The 18,082-nt window shown below is 37.3% G+C and overlaps 1 protein-coding gene across 1 annotated transcript in view; it reads right to left on the reverse strand.

The window, feature by feature from the left end:
- CRY1 (cryptochrome circadian regulator 1) overlaps positions 1–18,082 on the reverse strand; it is a 39,548-nt gene that overhangs the window by 13,001 nt on the left and 8,465 nt on the right. Inside the window, exons 2-3 of the mRNA XM_074901909.1 lie at positions 3,941–4,049; positions 126–268 (exon numbers count right to left, since the gene is read on the reverse strand). Coding sequence (XP_074758010.1) covers positions 126–268; positions 3,941–4,049 — 252 coding nt within the window. The remainder of the gene's footprint in view (positions 1–125; positions 269–3,940; positions 4,050–18,082) is intronic.

An 18,082-nucleotide genomic window follows, 5' to 3' on the forward strand; every position in this document is an offset into this window, starting at 1 on the left:
AAACATAAACCAAATTTGTAGTCTTCCTAACTATAAAGTCTTCTGTGTAGGAAGTAGCACACAGTATCTAACCAAATAAATTATTTTTGTTTCCATTTTTAAAATCAGAGGTAATGGTAACTTACTTGTCTAGGTCGTATAAAGTATGGGAAATTCGAACGATGACCTCCACTCCAGCTTCACTAGCCAGCTTTTTAATCGCTGCATCTCTTTCCTTTCCAAATGGTTCAGAATCATATTCAATAGACAGTTTTGCAATATTCCATTCCTGCAACACAAACCAAAAATGTGGTCCTTCAGCAACTCAGTTGTTTGATGGAGGGTGAAGGAAAGGAGAATGGGGAGGACGGGGACAAGATGGAATACCAGCTATTACCTGCAGATAGTTGTCAGAGATACACAAAGGCCCAAAATACATTTAGACACCCAGGCTCACAAAAATAATGTCCAACATTTTGGCATCTAAGTAGGAATCGGGCATTAAAAAAAGCCTCTATCTGTCCCATTACTGTGGGTGCACACAGTAATAGGATAACTTCTAAGCAAATTTTGAAAACTCAGCTCTAACTTTAGGATTCATATACCTTAAGAGACACAACAAAAGGGAAAGATGACAGAGGCTGTCTTCTGGACATTGATCAGCATCAGTGTTTTGCTCTGCAGAAAACCTTTTCACATCTGCCTGACAACTTTACCAGCAGAACTGAAGTGGGATGGGGGAGTGGGGGGCAAAATAACCCCTGGCTCCCTCAAACCAAACACCACACACTTTCCTTCCCTTTTCCAAATCCCTGCCCTTCACCCACCAGAACAGATCATCGTCAATTTCAATTAAAAAATAAAATTTAAAAAAAAAAATCTGTCTTCTAAAAAAAGGACACCTTCAAGTCTAATATATTTTATGTCACAGATGCTGTTACCAAGGCCAACGGTAAGAGGTGGGGGAAAAGAAGCAAAGAAAGGGATCAATTAATGGCTAAGGCTTCTCCAACAGCAGGGAATTTGAAAGGTTAAGTATGCACAGAATGATCCTAGAAAGCCATCCTGTCAATCAAACTCAGAGAAATACCTTTCTAATCCCTCAGAATCTTAAAAAGTTAATTTAAATACATCAGCCAGACTATTTCAGACAACTGGATTTACACCAAAGAAAGAAGGGGCACTCTACGCTGTTCACCTAGGGTGCTGCTTCACTTCTGAACTAGCTCTTTCCTAGATGAAGCACAAGTACAACCCTGAGGACAGGCTATTCCAAGTAATGCTTGCTGTTTCAAAGACAACTTGGCTCCCTCCATCACTAAGTCTGCCAAGACTGACCCAGGAAGCCCTGAATCCTCAAGCAACCTCCCACACCCTCATACAACATTTATTTTCCATTTCATAATGTAAAACCACTGTCTGACAAGTTGCAGCAGATATTTTTCTCAATCTTTCTTTCCTCTGGCATACTGAAAAGACGACCACAAAAAATGTGTCCAAGAGCCAGAGCCACATCCCCAAGGGAGCCAAGGAACTCTCAGACAAGTGCCACGTGATGTGAATACACCCAGATCACATCAGCATGAGCTAGGCATTTAGAATAAACATGGGCACAAATAATTTTGCACATACCACTGGGTGTTTTTAGCAACACTGATGCATTTAAAGAATTGGAACAATCTCTAATTCTATTTTCTTTATCAAACAGCTAGAGATACAAAGCAGATCAGGACAAATTGAAGAGAATGAGGCAAACACCAACCAAAACTTAACTGGTTCAAGTTAACCAACAGATGCCAAGTGGGTGCCTGCTACTAGTGGAAGTTGCATCTCTGCAGTCAGATGGAACCACTATCCTTAAGTTACTTTAAAATCCCAAACAAAAAACCAAACAAAAGATCCCAAACAAAAAAACCCAAAGAGTTTTGCAAAGACCTGCAAAGTCCACTGGTAAAAATATTCTGTCTCTATGCACTGTTCCAGAGGCTGACAGCCTACTGCTGCTATCAGCAGCAATGTTAGCTAGCACTACTGAAAACATGTGACACTGAATTCAGTGTCTAAGGGAAGCAAAGCTCCTCTGAAGGACTGGAAAGAGGAAAGCAAACAGTCATATATATACATATACACACACATGCAAATGAAAGAGCATAAAGATCCCTGAGGCCTCTTACAAGGATAAAGATAGATCAGTGCTCTGCCGTTTGAAGAAACTGTCCTTCAGCCTTTGAAAATGAGAGCCCTACCAAGAAACAGTTGTGAAAACATTCATCCCCAGGAAATCCACAGATGTTGGCAACTGTGATAGGGCTCCCGACACAAGGCTCTACAGAAGTTCCACTGTCTTCTACCATTATTTACTTAAAGTTATCTTCTACCAGCTAAAAAACATCTACATGTGTTCTTCAGGGTCAGGATCATCGCTCACCTTTGAGACATTTAATGAGGATGATCTGAAAAGCTTGGTTCAGTGTTAAATGCCCGTCACTGCACTGCAAATGCCTGATATACAGCTGCCACTCTGGCAAAAGAGGCTGTGAGATTAATGGTATGAGATGCATGTTCCAGTTAGTCTTCAACCAAAAGGTGAAGTAGTCTTCAAGAGCTTCAACAATGCCTCTTATTTGTTCAAGGATAGAGGATGTCCTGAAAAGCCCCTCAGTGAACAAATGTAAGATAAAGACACTTTTTGGTACTTTAAGGAACCAGAAGACAGACAGATGTAAATGTTCATTTTTGATTGCTGTACGCTATCTATATGACAAGTTATATTCATTACCTTCTCAGAACTAAAATTAATATTCTGAAAATGTGGCACTCCAGTGCTGTTAGGCATAGAAAGATCAGCCTAGTAGGAAGATCTGAAACAGGAGCTATCAAAGCAGCCATTAAAGTATTTAAGAAAACTTGTCACAGGTCACTCAAATCCAGAAGGTAACACAACAGAAAAATCTTTGCTCCCATTAAAATGCAATCAGATCAAATTTGGCAGGCAGATATAACAAGCTTGAATATTTGGAGGGTTGCAGGCAGCAACTAATGTCACAGTACTGCAGGAAATTCTTCACTGAGGGGAAATCAAGAAAAGACCAGTCAAAGAATCATCCAGTTAGTATTTCACAACTAAAGCACAAGAATGAAGACAGAACTGAGTTTTAGTTGAGTTTTCAGCTTGGTGTAGAAGACTTGGGAATAAAAATCTTGAACAGATCATCTCTGAAAAAATAGGTATTTATTTCGCTCCCCCAGTCTTGCTCATCTGTGTCACCTCAATCCAGTCATTCCTTAAAAACTTTTAAAATCAATCTGCAAAGTGTTCATTTTTACTATCCTATTATAGTATTGTTACATTAAATACACTATTATCCATGGAAGAGAAATTAATATCAATGATAATCCCTCACAGCTTTGATTTCCTCAGTAATAAGACTCTTTCCCACCAGAGCCTTAAACTTCAACCAGAAATTGCTTTTTACCTGCACTATGCTTTTACCAAGCCTACTACTGGCAAAAAGTTTATTAAATCTCTTTTAATAGCCAAAAAGCAACCACAACAGATATTCGACCTAAATAAAACATTGCTTTTACAGGTCAGGCTTTGAACCTGAATTCTTGTGCATAGAATTGTATTTCAGTATATCAAAGGGAACCTGTAAAGGAAATTTAGTAATATACAGTACATACATTTAACCAAACCATTAGAAATTTGTTCCATTTCTGGAAAGAAAGAAACTAAAAACTATAAAGTCTAAAAGCAACTCACTTAAGTTGGTGATATGCACACTAGAGGGGAAAAACCCAAATCTAACAAAAACCTTAAAGAGAAGCTGCAAGGACAATTAAGCATTTGCACGGATAACAACTTGTACTGAAGTATACAGTACAAGAAATAGTCCTAGTTGAAATTAGTTTGTCAGTCATATTTTATGGATAGAAATAACAACTGCAAGGTGGCATGTACCTTAAAAACTCTGGGGAAAACATCTGCTGGCTGTCCACGAATAACAAACAAACGTGAATTCAGTTTCCGTAGATTGGCATCAAGATCCTCAAGACACTGAAGCAGGAATCTGAAAGGAATTGTAAAGAAACATTTACTTTGAGGCAAACCAGACAATTCTACAATAGAAAAAGGGAACTAAGAGGAGCAATCCAACAAATATTATCATGCCTTCAGTATTTGGTGTGTATTTTAGTGATGTATGCATGTTCACATCCTAATTACACTTAGCTTATCATAGTTCAATAACATACAATATATTCAATAATACATAATTCAGAAAACCATACTACACTGTCATTTCAGTTTTCCCCTCAACACTATTCAACTCTGAAATGGACTAAAACATACTCAAGTCTTAACTAAAATGAGAAGTATCTTGTCACTCTAAAGAAAAAAGCACACCACAGAAAAAAAAACCCAAACAGATAATCAGCTGTTGGCATACTGCTACTAAACCTAATCCAAGACCTTCTTACAGCAGCTTGAATTGTTACCAAAACCAACATACCAGAGGACTACATGGTCATAACTATCACTTTGGCCTTCATTTATAAAAACAGCCCTCTATATAACAAACAGTTCCATACATCTTGGCTGTAATCTCACCTGAATTGTTTAATGAACAAATCAGCAAATAAGGAGATAAAAAGCAGGTGGGACGAAAAAAGATGCTGCAAATCTGCAAGTCTTCAAGAGAAACCAGTGGTTGAACAAAGGATGTTGAGACAGGTTTGCACGTCTGAAGTTTTATTAGTGGGTATAGTAACTAAAAATAACTCCAGTGGTGAAAGTTGTTTGGAGAAAGAAATAAAAACAAAAGGAAGAAGACAAAAAAATGGAAATTCTCCCTTGCGATCAGCCAGAAAGACACGCTGGAGGTCCCCAGATGAGTGCCCTTCCCCTGGACTTCTCTCCAGGGTAACATGTGGATTCCCCCACCCCCCAATATTTTCTCTTGTAGTAACAATATAGTTTTCACCAGGAGCTGCCCAAACCCTGTTGGCTGTTGTTAATTACAACGTGTTGGCACACACCAAAGTGCATGATGATCAGGGCAGCTACTGAGTCAGAGCCTGGAGTCATTAACCTCTATGCACGCATGTACGTTATTGGATCCCCTGCCACAAACCAAAGGCTACACCCAAAGGGGGAAAAAATTAGGCAATTCCCACGCTGCAGGGCATTATTCCTGAGAGAGTCTGTTGTAATGACACTATGTGCAGGTGCAAGGCCATGAGGATAACACCCCAGCAGCAACCGCCCAAGAGCGATGCAGGGAAAGCAGCGCCATGGAGGCCTGGAGACACTGCGCGCGCAGCCTGGGTGAGAGGGTGAGGAGAAACACAAAGGCACCGAGCAACCAGGTTCACGAAAATGAAGTTCATAACACACCTAGGTTTTTAAGAACGAATCCTAAAAAATAGCCAGTTACAATGAAAATACTACACCTTCTAGGAGGGATTTAACATACATGACTGATGTAAACCTACCATCATCTTTTACATTTTCTACAGATTTAGCAATACATAAGTGATACCTAACTAACATACATTGCCTCCCAACTTTATATGGAAGAAAAAAAAAAGTGTAATGCTGGCAGGAAAATCCCCTAGCTGCTATTAAATGCCAAAAATTGCATGGCTCACTTGACCTGAAAGGGTATAAGTAAGCAAGTCTGAGAAGAAACCAGTGTACAAGAATACAACTGCTTCTTGGCTGGCAACTTTGCTTATATGTTTTTAATGACTGGAACAAGCCAAAATGTCTAATTCTCTCACTTTGCTAAATTTTATTTTGAAAAAAGCTCTGGAGTAGTGAGACCATGAAGGATACGCTTGCTCTATCTAAAAAGAAACTTCTGTATGCTCATTTAGTTAGAAGCCACACAGGAGTAATTTTAAGAATCAGATGAGAATCCCATATGCTTCTAACAGAGAACTTGGGCCCTACGTTTCCAGGCCAAAGTCACTTCCAGATGGACTCTGAAAAATACAGCTTCATTTTATCATTTTTTTGAAACCTGGAGTGACAGATGTTATCACTAATCTTATCCACCTGAATCTTGCTTTCAAAGAGCACATGCCTTTACTTAAACTTCACAAATTGCTATGAAGACAAACCGTAATAGTGTCTGGATGACTATGAAACAGTCCAGGAAAGGTTGGGGATTTGTTTGTTTGGTGGGGTTTTGTTGAGGTTGTGGATTTTTGGTGTGTCTTTTTGTTTCTGTTTGGTTTTTTAACTTTGTATCACAGAATATAGGGAAAGGGTATGAAGACAAATTGGTGGCATAAAATGTTCACAACTATTCAAAGTAAAAATCTGTCTGTCAGGAAACTCTTAGGGTCTTCTCCTGTTTGCATCTCAGTTCCCTCTAATTTCTCATTCTCTTTTCTTCCTACCTGACTGACCACAACATACAACTTCTAGCCTGGACTTGGCACAAAATCCTATTCAAGGAGATTACATACACTGACCCAGTCTCCAATTCACATCCATGATCCCTAAACTTGCCCTTAATACTGTTTAATCTCTATTTTGATGGTTCCCCAAATCCCCTCTATTATCTCTTTTAACTATCTCTTACCACACTCCCGCAATCCTTCAATCTCCATAAAACTCTTTCACGTATTTAACAAACATAATGGTGTAGACTCAAAATGTTAAATATATGTATGAACGGACCAGTAGAGTGGCCAAGGCAGACACACATTCCCCCTACCTGAACAAAAACATAAAAAAACTCAGCCAAACCACAGTTTGAGTTGCACGACTGCCACTGAAAGCATATTGTTCAAAAACAATAGATTAAACTAAACCCTAGCAACCCTATGATACCTATAGCAACAGCAATGCAAAAGAATATTGCTTTTGACTTTCAGAACACATTCAGTTTACAAGTGGTTACTCAGAATAAGCATATTTGAATCTTTCAGTTGGACCAAATGTGTTTTAACAATGTACTGCAAATAATCACACATCCATTTCATTTTCACCAACTATATTTATGCTATACTACATCTAAAGGCATTTTTTCATTAAAGTGTTAATATTTGTCAAAAAACCTTTACACAGATTTGTCTTGCTCAGTTAAAAATGAGCCTTCTTAAATCATTGCTTCTAGATACAACCACTACCAAGAAACTTAGAGCTGAATCAACTACTTGTCATGACCAAAGTTTTCACCCTCTCTTTTTTTAAAACACGCAGAAGCAGCACAGCATCTTTACTATGGTTAAACACACGCTAATTGACACCTAGCTTCAGGTATATCCAGATACAAATCACTTTGAATTTAAGGAAGGAAAAAAAAAATAATTCTACCTTTCAGCAGAACTTCTGCCTTCATCTAACATGTTAACATAAGCCTAGGTGAATAGGCCTCCACGAAACCAAATTTCTAAATTGTTCCAGGGAGTTGGTACAATTTCTAATTCCAGCCCTTTAATTTTGGCATGGCATTGTAATGCGTTGCGTTTATCTCCTGTCCTAGCAAATTAATGTTTCATTTATAACACACTCAGGGAGGAGTAATAACATGTCCACAACACGCACACCCCCACACATATTAAGTGCAGTAATAGAAAAATTATAAAATATTAATTCTCAGCATTCAACACACTGTCACAGTGAATTATTATGGGATTTAGAAGAGAGGAGTTTTTAAGTTGTCCAAGGTATCATTTTGAGTGGTAACACCTGTTTGCAAGCAAACTAGTTCTGAATTACTCTAACACCATGCATGCATAAGAATATGCAGGTGTTTTGCTCAGTGCAGACATTTAAACATAACTCAGAGCAACATTCTAGCACAGACAAGGCAAAATTGTTTTAGCTTTCTCTCTGAAGCAATGCACCAAAATGCTACTAAACATGTTCCTTTCACAGTATAACACAAATGAAAGTGAATGGTAAATCAGTCTGTAAACTGAAACCAAATATGAAACCTCTGTCTCATAAAAAGTAGTTTCTTTTCAGTATATGAGCTCTTGAGGCAAAGTTTCTTCACAGAAGCTATGAAGTAAGAGCTATTGGGCTTAAACTCCATTATACTTAACCAAAGTGTAGCAATTAGGAGGTATTAAATCTCTCCCTACAGTAACAGATCATGTTTCTAAGTCTGCAAGCTAAAACAACTTCTTCCTCTCAACCTAACAGTCAACAGGAAAGCACTTTCTTTTTTCACTTTGAATGAATATAAAAACTACATGACATGACTTAATTAAAAAGACACGAAAAGGATGCACGGATATTCTTTATCAGATTAGAGCATCAACTCAGGTTTCTGCATCTGGTCTTCAACTTCCCTTGGACGAAAACAGAGGAAGGAAAAGTTCACCATTAGCTTCACAGTAGCAAACGGTGTGAGGTACATGCATGACTGAGGTGATGGAAGGAGGCAGAAAAGACTTATTGTAACACAGGGAAGATGCCAGTGCAAAGCACACCTGTCTCCAAGCAACATTCTTAGAGGGCGTTATACGCATTTTACTCAGGGTCATCTAATGATGATATTCAGAATTTTCATGGAAGCTTTTAAAGACCATTCTTTAAAAGACATGTACCCAAAATCTTAGCTGTTTACTCCAAGAAACTCCACAGTCTTCCCTGCTGCCGATTATGCAAAGTCTGCTTGAGGTCTGAAATCTAAACTAAACATTCTGCCCCCCTGCATCTTAAAAGTGACTGCCAGAAACTGGTTTGCATATTACAGATCATAATTCTAGCTACCATGCAACTGAAAAACTGGTACCATCAAGGCAGAAATTCAAGAAGTTAAATAAGTAATTGCTAACACAGTTAACCATTAACAAAATGAACAAAACTAAGCACTACATCAAGCAGCCTTCCTGACTCCGCACTATTAACATGATTAAATACTTTCTCCAGGGAAGAAGTCAGAAGGGGTCTATTAAAAAGGTAGCATTATTTAGGAGAAAACTTGCAAGAAGGATACTCAGACATATTGTTTAAGGCAACCTTTAAATCTTGCTTGGGGTTATTTTTAGGAGTAATAAACACACAGAAGTTGTAATCACACAGAACCATCTTTGCCAGTATGAAATGAGGACGGTTGCTGGTAACTGAGGGGACTTAAAATGCAATGAATTCTCTTTCAAGACATCATTCACACCTGAAACTGGTGGTGCTAAGCCATTAAGAATCAAGAAACTTCAGTTTTAGGTTTTTTTGATGAACTGATCCAGATTCTGAATTTAACCGTTAGGCAAGAGAGGAGTGTTAAACTGCACAGCCAGTACAACATAAAAGAAAGGAATCTAGTCAGGCTTCCTCATTCTGAGGAAAACGTTTAAAAAGTTGAGTGAAAAAGAACAGTGCTAAAACTTACTTCATTCCTAAATTTAATTAATGTTGGTCAACTTCCAGCAATCCATCCCAACTTCTGTTTAACTGATCCTTTTAAATTCCTCCTGTCTGCCCACTAGTCCTCACACCAAGCTGTTGATTACAATCTCTCCAGTGAAAGAAAAGCACTGTCGAACAAGAGAATCATGTCGTTACGCATATTTGATTGCCACCCTGACACTTTCTATCAGAATTACCTTAACCAGCCTGATGTCTGCTAGTTTTATTTTCCCCATGCAATTTTTTTTGCCAACGTTGCTATCAGATATATATCCTTCATCTTTCAGAGTTTAGTAAACTGGATTCAATAAAAAGAAAAGAGTATTACATCCTGTATAACATCAACCACATTTTTTTTATTTCAGTGGGTACAGTTAGCATTAGACTCTGTATTAATAAGTTATACAACATTTATTCCTCTTCATGGGAAGAGAGAGGGAGAGTGAGCGTTTCTTTCATCCATATGTGCTGTTGCCATACGTTCAGTTAGGTCATTATGAAAGCCCAGCATCATTTAGGTAAACATATTCCTCACTATCTTCTACAAGAATCATAAGGTGAATTTCAACTAATACCAAAACAGTGAGGCACTGAACTATCTCAAATTTTATGTACCTATATACAAATACTTATATTTTATCAGTGTGTTTTCCTGTTTGATTGCCACCAACCAGTGTGTCTTAGAGCGAGCAGTATACTCTTATGAAACTCTAAGAAGATTAAGCTCAGACAGGATTTAAGTGTTATGTACACTCCACCGCATCCTTTGGCAGCAAGCCACAGTAGTATTTTCCTATTACCAAATCAAGGTCACAGGGGCATGCCTTATTATATTACATTGTTTCAGCAAATACCACATACAACTTCCATGTCCTAAAAAGGTACACAATAATACATTTCATAGAGGTATTATCCTTTAAGCTTATACACAAGAGCAGGAAAAAGTTCACATTATTCAACTCTAGATACTTAAGTGAAGTGGCTGTGGGAGCTAACTAATCTCCTGCAGAGTTGCTCTACAGTCAGTGGAGAAAGAACAACTCCTTTAGAGTGCAATTCAGGACTTCAGCATCTTTCATAACTTAGTAAGAGCTGATCCACATGCAAAACAAAACCAAACACAGACCATGAAGTGCGTCACTTGGCTTTTTTTCCTCTAATATTTATTAGTGTGATAATCTTCCAGCCAAAGCAGAGCTGTGATGAGGAAGAATGCAAGATACACCCAAGCCCATGTTCATCTGAAATATTTGTAATTGCTGTAAAAGAGGTTCCTAAAAATCAAATTCAACCCTTTGAAAAAGGATGAAAGAAAGGGCTTCAAAGAATAATTGAGAGAAAGCAATGTTTAAAATTTAATCTCTCCAGGATGAGTCCTTTTGGGTGCATCTTCTAAGCAGTAAAGACGATTTCACATGTGGAGTGGGACTAGAACACCAACTACAGCAAGCAGTACTGCGCTATTAAGAGCAACAAATAATTTTAATCTAACCTATCTTACATAGGACACAAAGCTAGCATTTCTTTACATACCATTCCTCATTAATTTCTTACCAACTGAACTACTTTTTCAAGGTTAGCATTCCCCAAAGGAAGGAAATAGAAAATCTTTGTCCTATTCAAAAGACATTCATAATCTCCCAAATAGCAATCTGTATTTGGTTCCTATTTTGTAAGCCATACGTCACAGGAAATTCTGTATTAAACTTTTGTAAAGATCTGGATCTTAACTTCACATTCAAAAGGCACCTATTATTCATATAAACTGTTCCCCTGTAACTAGCAACAAACATCTCAAATTACTTGCTTGTTACAAAGGTCAGCTTTCTGGTGAGACAGTCTCACAGCTTCCTAAATCTCTCTCCCAGTGTCTTCCATTCTTTAATGTATATATTTTGTGTTTATTTTTTTCTCGAATACTCTAATTCCAACCTGATAAATCAAAGTCCTTATTATTTGACTTTAATTCCTTATGCCTACTCTTTCAGAGGGAAACTAGTTGGATCCATAAAATGAAAACCCAAGAGTAAAAAAGTGTATTTGCAAGAGGGATAGCTGGGGAAATAGGACCTAGAAGCAAATTACAAAACTAAGTTACTTGAGAGTACAGACATGGTCATATTTAAATAAATTTAAAACTCTTTATTCTCATGTACCTAAGTTCTCTTATTTAAATGAGCAGCTCATAAGGCTTGATGTAATTAAACCAGAGCTGGCCTGCTTTATAAAATAGTTCAGCCACATTATTTTCAGCAATCTAAGATGTCCATAAGAAACAGCTGTGGTTCATTTCAAAAGAGCAAGTGTGGTAAAAGCACTATAACAAGATACAGTCTTGCAATCTGATTCTGAAAGACAAATTTTATATTACCCCTCATTTACTTTAATAAACCCTTGTTTTTCTTAAAGTGACCTTTTTAGGGTTACAATTACTGCTAATAAGATTTTTGCACAGTTTTGTTTCCCAGAAATGAAACACACTGTGAAATGAATGTATTTCTCAACTACACTGTATAAATTGCAAGTCCTTAAGGTGTAATTTCATCATCTCTGGCTTCCCATATCTGAAAAATCTATTAAACTAATAGGAGAGCACTAAGAATAGAGCTGAAATCTGCTAGCAAACACTGAAATTGTTAGAAAGTTTGGAAAACAGAAAAAAACCCTTAAGCTATTTGTGAAAATCCTAGTTAAAACTGACTGGATTTCATATCTGTGGTGCTCACCTTATTGTGGCGAGATATTCAGCATTATCCTAACTTCACATTGCTATGCTTGTGATTCAAGCAGGGCAAAATATTCTGAATTGGTCTTTCAAAACTGAAATTAGTCATTTACATCTGAATACAAGGTAAACATGAACAAAACATGTTCAGGCTTTTGAGTAATCATCATGTAGGAAGAATCAACGTTTTTTAAAAACATAACCCCCCCCAAATAACTGACACACAGTTTGTTTATTAAGTCACATAAATCCAGAAAATCCAGAAAAACTCCACTTTGTCCCAAACTTTCTTAGTGCATGAGCAGACTAATGGAGGTAATGGTTCACTTTATGAGATGGAAGATCTCTGCAGCAAAGTCTAGAGCTGACAAAAAAGATGGACAGAGCTCAGTAATGTCAGTTCTGGTAAACAAAACTGAAATGCAGCTCAAGACATAATAGATGAAAAAATCCAAACAGTGTCTAGATAAACATGATATTTTCATCTACCACAATTGCAGCAGTCCACTGCAATACTGAAGGTCAGCACCTCACCTGAAGTACTAAATCTTGAAAAGTTACATAGTAAAGTGAACATTCTGATAACTAAAAAGTGATAATTCAGTTGTCTCTGCAGAAGTGATAGTAGTTTAGACAAAGGTTTTATGAAGAATGAAACCTTTATTAGAACAACTGTATTTATATATTTTCCTCAGTTTTCCCTGTCTACCCATTCCTTTCAGAAGATGGGAATGAATTACCAAAATTCACCTCCTGAACATCAGTCATGGATTTATTTTTTATTGGCTGTTGAAAGAATAAAAGGTAGATAACCGTAAAGCATCATCCTACACAGAAACAATGGGGTTTTGCCAGTTGACTTGTGCCAGAATCAGAATTAATGGCAACCCAGAAGAGGTAGACAGGAACACTGCCAATTTAAAGGGAGGGGAAGACAGGGGTGAAAAAAAGGGGTGAGAGGGAGCCAAGCCCACCTTCTTGAAGGTGAATAAACTGTTGGAGGCAAAGCAGTTAAAATAAGAGCAGCTGAATATTAAGACAAACTAAGAGATACTCCTAAGAAAGAAGTTGGTGGTTTTCTTACACTCCAAAGTTATTTCTGTAGAGAAAAATGATATGGGAACACTTGTAGGCTCTAAACTCTGGAAACTTAATCACCATTGATGAGTAATTATTGCTATGCAGAACCTTCAAGCAAGAGATATTCCCCACTAGAGGTCAAACTGAAGAAAAACAAACCTGATTTGCTTTAATCCCCGTATGTCCAATGTCAAGGGCCAAGACCAAAAGGGAAAAAAAAAAGTGGGGTGGAGGGGAGCAGGGGGAGTTTGCGAAGTCTGCAGTTTTCATTGCTACATGTCTCATAACCTGATCATTTCCTTATACCAGTTGTAAGAAGAACATTTCAATATGAATCAACAAAAATAGTTTCCTAAAGTAGGTCGTTGCTGCAGCAACCAGGCGGCTGTTTGGACTACTCCCTGCCACAATGACCTACTTTTCCAGTTATATGTAACCGTTGTAGTAGGAGCTGAATTCCTCCTTCCCTTCAGAGCTGTTCTGAGAGGATTCCCATACCATGGTCAAACTTCATTGCTAACTGCGACAGAGAAAGGCTTTGAGGAGGTACTAGCAGCAGTTGGTTCTGCTCCTCTGTGTTGTATTTAGACATGCTGGCTACTAAAGGTTAAGTGAAACCTAGTATGTGCTTCGAGTTCAAAAAGTACCAAGCCAACGTTCAAAATTGGAGGAGCTGATGAAAAAATAGAAGGAGAAGGTGTCAAAACGAACAGCAGCTGATGAACAACGCGTCCCCTGCCAAAGTCAACAGCTGGCAGCAAGCTTCAGCACAAACAGGCTGCTTCTGTACCACCATCCAAGCTAATGGACATAATCCTTTATTACAGGTCTAAATAACATTATATTTGCATAACAGAAAACCCCTCATGAGTGACAGGTAAAGCTAACATGTTTTTAAACCCTATTTAATACTGCATGGATGGTGGAGCTGAGACATACAAAGGTATCACACAAACCCGGAAAAGTAATGGTGAAAATTACTTAATTTCCTGTTGACTGGTGCTGCTAATGACCATTAACCTTATGACAAAGTAAAGATCACCAGCACAACTTTTCTTTGAACTATATCTTAACCTCATGAAGAAAATAAAAATTACCTTTGTAGAAATAAGCCTACAAGGCTTCAAGCAATCAGACTGACTTGTGCACAGGTATTTTTTGATCAATTTATGCAAAGCCCAAGTTCAAAAGCTTTCATTCAAGGTAAAATTTTAGAAGGAAGCACAAGAGACTTAACATTTCCAACTGAAAGAGAACTCCTTCCAAACAAAAGGCGTGCTATGCATTACCACATAGTACATCCTAATTAAAACTTCAGTTAACAGAAAAGCTTTTGACAGATATAGCTCATACCACGAAAGAAGAAAAACAGAGCACATGCAGCAAAGCTCTCCAAAGCTTATTTTACCTTAAGCCTTCTTAAAACTTGTAAGTTCAACAGGAAACATATTGGAATCGATGACAACACGGTACCGTGAGTCGAAAAGGTTTTGAAATTTCTCCCACACTTTTACTTGGAAACAAATAATGTATGAGATAATTACTCCTGCAAATCTCATACTCTTCAAAGAGATCGGCAAAAAAAAACCCCATCCTCAAAATTATTTTTAATTTGGCATTGCACTTAACAAGCCATAGAGCAGTAACTACAAAGGTAGGGTTCTGGAAGAGAGATGGACTAGCACAAGAAAAAAAAAATCATCCAATTATGAAAAGAATCAGAAAGGCAGCTGCTGTAAGAGCAACATCTGATCACTAGTAACACTTTTTTTTCAGTTTGAAAGCATGACCTCCAGTGCCAAACATGCAAGCTCCATTGTGCCGTCTCATATGGAAGTAGTAAAGAACGAGTATAACTTTCAGTAAATGCAGCACACTGAAGAACTTCTCTTTGGCAAACTAACACAATGTTTCACAGTTGGCACTGAAAAAGAGAGCTTGGTGGAATTATATTTGAAAGAATGAAGAAAGCCAAAATCTAAAATATAAAAATAGCAGGATCCACATTATCCCCACAAACCCAGGATTTTCTTCGTGGTTTAGAAGAAAAACATATTACCACTGAAATAAAGTACTTCTCACCAGTAAATTTATTGGCAACTAGCTTACAGAAAGAAAATTTCAATCAAATGAAAAAAACCTGCTCAGTGAAGAACACCATCACTATATGATCAAAATTAATCTTTATACAGATCTCTTCCAATTATGAAAGACTTGAGATAAAAGGGGAAAATATACCACAATTGAAGCTGAACTATCAATACCACAGCAATTTATAACTTTTTCCTTTGTCATAAACTGAAGAAACTACACATTAGTAAATGTTTCCATGTCATACCAATTAAAAAGTACACTGGAGAAAAAGTCACTCATAAGTCATTCAAAGAAGCATTCAGCAGATTTGGGATAAACTGCATAATGGCAGTAAACAGCAAACAGCTACACTGTCTAAAAAGAAACACAGATAAAGCACAGTAAACTAGATCTTACTAAGCCTGTCGTCTACTGAAAAATAATGACGGAAAGTCACAGGAATTATCCTTAGGCAACCCAAATAAAACAATTCAGATGACATCCTTTGCTTGATAACCCTCATTAAGACTTGGATAGTTTAAACTTCTTAAGTTCATCAGTAGCAAGACTCATGAAAACAAAGAACAGAACCAAAACGCAACCATTCTGAAACCTGGATGGCAAAAATTACTCCATAGAATATTTCATTTTAATGCATATCCCAGTTTTACAGATGTAGAGTCATGCCTCTCCCATGAGAGGGGAATAAGGGGAACAGTAAGTAGGCAATTTCTGCTAAAAGCTGTATTGTTATCTTTTTCTACTTTAAGACTACTAGAAAAGATGGGTTTGTTTATTCTCCAGAATGAAATATCAAGAATGGGGGGGGGGGGAAAATCACTTGATGCCACAGAATTTACAAACAGAAAATTTCAGCTTGGAGGAAACTCACAAGAGACCATAGGAAAGAAAAATTTTACTCCATTCTTCAATTAATCCAATGTATCAAATAATTAACTATTTTTAATGCCAGCTGCTCTATAAAATGGAGTCTCGCAATTTTCTGCACACTTTTCCAGTACTTCAGAACTGCACAGATTGCGAAACTGAGATAAACCTTGCCATGGTGTTCTGTATCTTTATTGCATAGCAAAACTGAAGACCATTATCCTGTTTTACAAGCTATACAAACCATGAAGTAACAAGCAACCTACATTAAGGAGTTACATATTTATTTAGTCATCTTTCTTATGAAAGCTGCCTTCTTTTGATTATTATTTCGCCCCTCTCAGCTGCTGGACAGTTTACTCTTCACCTACAAGGTAAGCAGAATATTGGCACTGGTCTTAAGGAATAAAATAAAATCCGCAAGAGCTGAACTCCACAAGTTCCTTAATATAAAAAGCATTTCTAGGTCATGGATTCCACATTTTGGATAGATAACAGAAAAATCCAAGTTTCCTTAGACAAGTTGTTATTAAGTAGCATGTGCTGTAGATATTTCATCTCCATCACTGAAGAACCAAAACCAACACGTATTCATATTTCACAATTTCCCCATTTGAACTTAAACAGGTTTTTTTCAACGCTTCAGGCTTTCATTTTGAAAGGATAGGAATTAGTGTTCTGAAAGGTATCAGACTTACAGCACAAGAATTTTACAGCCTTTACTTTGCACGGCTGTGCAAGTCACAAATATACTAACACATTAAAAAAGGAATGCATGTGACCCAACAGGAAAGGAAATGCTTTCCTACAAATCAAGAAACATTGAGATAAAGTAAGTTTCAAAAACAGGCCCAGAAAATTTCTCTAGTTGCAGGAGGAAGCAATGCATAACACAAAAGCTCAGATGTACATGACACCACATTAGACTTAGAGGACACATCCTGACCAATGTTCAACTGGAAGAAATCCTTTTCATCTCTGATAATCTGAACAGGTTCCTATTGGAAGGAACTTGTTGCATTAGCACTTTTCAACGAAATTATGAGCAACAGTTTAACATGAATTTAATTCTGAAACCCAGAGTATTATCAAATTCTTATTTCCTACACAGGTTTACCAATACAGACTTCCAGACTTTTCAAACACTAACGCAATTTAAACAAACAAAAAAAAGAATCAAAGTATAGAAGAAAACTATGCATATTTTCAGAAACTGTTCACTGCAGCTTAGCTACAGCCTAAACTAATGCTAACAAAACCCATTTGTTAATTTTTATTATCTCTCCATTAGTCATTGGTATGCTCTCAGAGTCATAACTGTTCCGAAAGTACAGATACACACGTAGGTTTTTGGCATAGCTGTCTCCATTTACACACTTGAAACAGAACATTGCAATTATTGACCTGCTTTCCTCAGTCATTTCTGGTCAATCCTTCACCTCCACTAAAGCTTTATTCCTGCGTAAAGAAACATTTACACACACAGAACTCCAAAGCAATGAAAGCAAATGCTTAATGGTGACCTGAAAAATACATGGAGGCTTTGGGGTTAGAAGAACATTGCAATTATAGTTCACCTGTTGACCTAGATTGCAAAGAACTTGAAAGCCGGAAGTATACAGAAGCACATAAACTAACCTTGCTCTGAAAGCAAGTTCTGAAAAATTTAAGACGTATTGCACCAAAATACCATTAAGTTCTTACCCCAGTAATCAAATCCAGTCCTTTCCTAGAGGTAACCAGAGATACAACTATTAAACCTGCTAAAATGTGATATGTAAGTTACTAAGCCTATAAAACATAAAGCCACATACTCCCACACTACTTACACAACCAGTTCATGCTCAAGATGACTTTTGCCTTTTTAGGTCACTATGGGAAGGTCACAATATTCCCTAAAGCAGGGTTTCTCTCAATATACAAATTAATATATCAGACACTTTAGTGTGACTTCTACACTGAAAAAA

This window comes from Athene noctua, chromosome 3 (assembly GCF_965140245.1).
Source record: "Athene noctua chromosome 3, bAthNoc1.hap1.1, whole genome shotgun sequence".
NCBI lineage: Eukaryota > Metazoa > Chordata > Aves > Strigiformes > Strigidae > Athene > Athene noctua.